Source organism: Martes martes (genome assembly GCF_963455335.1).
Source record: "Martes martes genome assembly, chromosome: 11".
Lineage (NCBI taxonomy): Eukaryota > Metazoa > Chordata > Mammalia > Carnivora > Mustelidae > Martes > Martes martes.
Genome location: NC_137899.1, coordinates 80717774 through 80723388, shown reverse-complemented (window position 1 = coordinate 80723388; position 5615 = coordinate 80717774). Strand labels below are relative to the sequence as shown.

At 43.6% G+C, this 5615-nt stretch overlaps 1 protein-coding gene across 1 annotated transcript; it reads left to right on the top strand.

Annotated features, from left to right (window-relative positions):
• Positions 1-485: 485 nt before the first annotated feature.
• Positions 486-1452, top strand: TAS2R16 (taste 2 receptor member 16; the record flags this gene model as incomplete). Its single annotated transcript, XM_080818730.1, is given in 5 exon segments — positions 486-589; positions 591-711; positions 715-741; positions 744-935; positions 1096-1452. Coding segments are annotated over 5 exon segments (801 nt in total).
• Between the last annotated feature and the right edge of the window lie 4163 nt (positions 1453-5615).

The following is a 5615-nucleotide window of genomic DNA, read 5'->3' as shown; positions in this document are numbered from 1 at the left end:
CTCTGCTACTGTAGAAGCCAGGGAGGCAGGGTTTCTGAAGTTTGCTCCATTATGGCGCTCAGTCCACAGAATAGAAATACTACCCAGGATGTGAATGGACGGTGAAGGCCTTATCTTTCCTGTGGTTCAAATTTAAGGTTAAAAAAGTAGGGGTATCGTTTAAAGAAGATGGAAAAATAAGCTAAAGGCACTTCCAACAGAAAAAAGAGCGTGACAATGAAAGATGTATGTCTTTTATGGCAATAATCAAATCACCTCAGGAGCAGGAAACTACATTCAAAAAACATCTCCCTGCATCCAGGCCTGATAATAAACCAGCAAGCAAAGCATAAGCAAATCCTGCAGCTAGGAGAAAGGCAAAATAAAAAATGAGCCAGGGAAAATTTGCATGCAATGGTAGTGGGACGTGGAGCCTATCCCTACCTGGAAATCAGTGTAGAGATTCTGAATCTGTGTCCAAGAACATACTTGGGAGTGCAAGGGTGATGGCCTTCCCCCTCCAACTCACTGTCTTCTTCATAATCATCTACGTGCTCGAATCCTTGACAGTAATTATGCAGAGCAACTTAATTTTTGCAGTGCTGAGCAGAGAGGCTGTCATCGATGGACTTGATTCCCACCTGCCTGGGCATCTGCTGCTTTTGTCTACAGTGGGTGTCGGTGCTGAACAATTTTTGCTCCTATTTTAACCCTAACTATGTATTTTGGTACTAATTAATCACCTGGGAATTTACTAGTACTCTTATAGGTTAACCAGCTTGCTCGCCGTCTTCTACTGCATCAATGTCTCCTCCTTTACCCACCCCATCTTCCTCTGGCCAATGTGGAGAATTTTCAGGTTCGTTCTTTGGCTGTTGCTAGATTCTCTGTTGATTTCTTGTGTGTCAATTACCATTTCAGCTATTAGGAATTATATGAATGTTCACTTAATCACTGTGGGGCTTTTCTCTACAAACAGCCCTAGGATTGAGAGACTCAAGACGTTCCACCTGTATTTTACCATATCTTATCAAACAGTTGCAATGATTATTTCTTTCCTCCTGTTCCTGGCCTCCAGCATCTCACTCAGCCTCCCTGTTCCAACACATGGAGTAGATGCAACACCCCAACACTGGCCACTACATTTCCAGCTTGAAAGCTCACACCATTGCCCTAAAGTCTTTTGCCATCTTCCTTATTTTCTTCACCGCTTACTTTCTGACCCTACTCATCTCTGTTATGAGCAACTCATTGGATAAGAGGTCTTGGTTCTGGGTCTGGGAAGTTGTCATCTATGCAATAGTCCTTATTCACTCCTCTTCACTAATGCTGAGCAGCTCTAAATTGAAAGAGGTTTTAAAAGTAAGGTGCTGGGGTCTAGAGGCTGCCCGAGGCACAGGGTACAACAAGACCCCTGGGCAAAGGGGAGTTTGCATTGACACAACTAATGCCAATAACCAGCACTACTCTTGACGTTCCCCCATGGGATAATGATACACCATAAATGCTAGTCACATTCTCCTTCAGCGCCACAGCCACCTAACTCTAATCAAATCCTCTCTCCATTCTAGGATGCTCCTTTACCTTCCACAGTCGCCAAGTTAGTCTCAACTTTCTCATGACTTACCCATAGCTCTTAGTCCTGTCTACCCCTGGAATCTGACTCCCAGTATATTATGCACAAGAGAGGCAAAACCATAATACCCATAGACCATTTTTATTTTATTCTTTTCATGACTGCCAGTTACTTTCCACATGAATATGAATCCCTTCCCCACAAGAATGTATTGCCCACACCCTGACTGCTCTCCATGCCAAGCCCTCAATCCACTTTTCTAACTTTAGTCAAAAAAAGGTCTTTCCATATCTCTCTCTGCTGCTTCTGAATCTTTATCCAATGACATAAATTTCCTTGCTTCTCTACCAAACACTGTTCCTTCATTCCTTTAAAACTCAAGTCAAAATGTAACTCTTCTTTCATTTTTGTTCACCATGACACTATACTCTTCCCAGAATAGCAGAATACTTCACAAGTCTGGGTTCACCCTTGAACCTATCCAAATATTAATAACCAAATTGGATCAATTGTATATGGTTTCCATTGGCTGGATTCTTGCCCCTCTATTATACTTCAAGTTGGAATGAACTTTAGGAAGACTCCTAGATTGAAGCTTAGCTGGTTTTGGACATAAAACCCAAGTGTCAGCTGGGAACTCCTCTTAGTTTGTAAAATCTGAGTTACATTGGCTTAAATTTTCTATTCTCTTCTATCTGTGCTCTGTCACATTCCAAAGCCCTTTTAAAATGGATAAGAATATGAGAACCTCCTAGTCCTCAATTGAAAATCACCTATAGGACTTCCCTGTTCTCTAGAAGCCCTGTTCAGCCTCCTTAACCCCACAGATTTCTCTCATACCCTTTTCCTTGCAAGACTCAGTCCTACCTGCTCCCCATGACATCTCTTTCATCATTTCTCTCCTCTGCACCCTCACCCACTAGCAACAAAGTATCTTGGCAACAGCCAACTCTCAGGCCTTTGAGCCTCAACTTCCAACTGCTCCAGACACTCATCAAGGTGTTTTTCCCTAAAGGCAGCTTCATCTCTGAAGGCATTCTGGTGCCAGAGCTTTCATCTTTTATATAAATTGGACATGGCTGATGAACTGAACTTCTGGCTCTCTCATTAGAAGCCTGAAACACCTTCTGAGAGGAAACCGTCCTACGAGAGAAATGATGTCAAGCTAGACTCTGCATGAAAGACTTGGGCCCTGGAAGGGAATGGAAATTCTCATCTGCTCTGGGTCTGTCACTCCAATTTGTCTCCTGGTCAAGCCATCCCTTGAACTCGTATTTGCAAAGTAGAAGTACCATCTGAAAGAACACTTTCCACAGAGACTCTGTGCTATTCGGCGTACCTCAGCAGCACAGCTACTGTTGCCCAGAGAGGACAGTGAAGTCTGTTTTACCACTTCACCGCAGCATCTGTGAGGACTTGGCATTTCCCAAGCTCCAAGGATTCAACTCTGGTAGAAGGTAGGTGGAACGTGGCGGGTGCCGTAATATCTGGGAAGCACAATCATAACCCAGTGAAGTGGGACTGGGAAGAAAAAAGGAAAATAAGAGGTAGATATCAGCCCTGTGTTATCAGACAGGATTCCTCCAGGAATACTTAGGAAGCTGGTCAGGGGGTGAGTTGCAAGGATTCGGGATCCCAGTGGGAGTGGTGGGACAAGAGCTGGTAGAATTTGAATTACTGCCATTGGTGAATTGTAGTATCCATATCTTGCATGCTGTAAAATCTCAGAAAGCTGGAAAAAAAAAAAACAAACTGTAATCTCCATACATGTATAGAGAACAGGAGGGGGGGGGGAAAAAACTTCCCCTCAAGTATCACATATATAGACACTCTTCCAGAAGTGGTTAAATTTTTGTCATACTCTGTCTTCTTTTGTATAAAGTACAATGGAAAACTTATTCTGGATATACATAAGGTATTAGAGGTAGCTGAAGGGATCCAGAAATAAAAAAAAAATAGTAAGATAGAAACTTAAAAAATAATAGGATAGAAATAATAACTATCCCTTATATTTGTGGCACCTAATAATTCACGAAGAGCTTTCACATACATTTTATCATTTCCAACCAAAAAGACAAGGCAAGATCACCCAATCCAACTCAGCTGGAAAACAGACCTAAAAAGGTCAGTGAATTACCTAAATTCATACTGCTGGTTAATACCAGACCTAAGAATCAAAGGAAAAGAAAAGGAAACCAAGGGATAAATTTTAAAGAAGCGAAGAGTTTTGATTTGGGAAAAGATGGTTAGCACTTAACAAGGGAAATACTTTATACAGAATAACAGTGATGTTTGGACCAAGAATAAGGAAAATTCTCTTTGAGAGTTGAAGTTAGCTAGAACTTTTCCAACTTTTAAATAGTCTATCCTATATAATACTCATTTTTTTTAAAAAGATTTTTTCTTTATTTGAGAGAGAGAGAGAGATTGCAAAAGAGATAGTGAGAGAGCACATGAGCTGAGAGGAGAGGGAGAAGTAGGCTTCCCGCTGAGCAGGGAGCCCAATGTGGGGTTTGAACCCAGGATCATGACCTGAGCTGAAGGCAGCTGCTTAACCGACTGAGCCACCGAGGTGCCCTTATATAATAGTCACTATTAACACTCATTAACACACATACATAGAGTATATTTGCCTGATAACTTTCAATAAACAGGGAGTAGAAAGATAAAGAAGGCTGTGACCCTAGTTTTTAGGAGCAGATGTTTAGAAGAACATGGGTGGTGGTGGTGAACTCAGGAGGAGCCATGTGGGTGCTGCGGCCTGGCACCTGTATGCACCCATATACTATGTACACACCAAACTCTCCACCCTTCACACAATGCCCCGTGAGCTGAAGCCTGAAACTCTACTGAATTTGTTGGCGAGTTGCAAGTGTGTTTTGGTCAAGCCTGGTTTCTGTGTGCTCTTCCTGTATAGCTGCATCACCTCCCTGGGGACCGCACACATGGAGCCAGCCACATGGAGTCAGGGAAGATAAGGGTTTGGCACTCAGGGCATTGGGGGTGCCGGTGGGTCAGCAGGAGTGAACCTCAGGTGAGGTTCTCCGAGCAACTCAACCCCATCCCTTTAACGTCCTCTGATATTCTTATGTGCCTCTTTTCCATTCTCCTCCCTACCCCGAGTCAGGGAAATCCTGCTTGAATACTCTGAGTGTCATAGGCAAGCAGTGTCCCCCACAGCTGGGGAAATCAAGCACTCTCTCAACACTTTCTCCTTCTCCTATGGCAGAGGTGGCCACACCTATGCCAATGTCCAAACTCTTCTTTTTTTCTCTCTCTCCAGTGGAGTGCTGGAACTTCTCCTCTGGAGAACCTGACTCTACAAAGACTCTGTCACCAGCGAGTGTCCACCTAACTTGAGATCCACGTGCTCCTAAATGGCAGCCAAATGGGGCTGAAGCCAGTTCCACAGGCTCCTGCCGGCTCCATAGCCCAAACCGGTGTCTGTTTGCCTATTTCCTGACCCACAGGTGGACAAGCCTCCTCCCAGGTCCCCTGACTTATAGTGCGGGTCCCACAACTATCACAGAGGTACTTCTATTTGTGAGTGGATGCTGAATTTTAGTTGTTAAAGGAGGGAGGGGTGTTCTGGGTGGATCAGTCAGTTAAACATCTGACTCTTGATTTCAGGTCAGGTCATGATCTCCGGGTGGTGAGATGGAGCCTGTGTATGGCTCCGTGCTGGGTGTGAAGCCTGCTTAGGGTTCTCTCTCTCCCTCTGCCCCCACCACCCTCTAAAAAAATAATTTTTTTTAAAAAGAAGCATCTTATGTCCTCGTTCCTTAAAAAAGGAAGGATATCTTATGCCTCCTTGAGTTAATGTCACTCTATCAGCTCCTTGACAATGCAGCTTTCTACACATAAGAAATTCAATTAATGTTAAATGGTGATGGTGACAATGGATGATGAGTAACAACACTGAATTCTGTTGAGACAACACAGGAGATGCCTCAGATCTCATTTATTCCATAAATATTTACCATCAACCTACTGTACACTGTTGGGAATATGAAGATGGGCTGGCAGCTGTACCAAGTGGGGGTCCTCCTGGGGAAAAAAG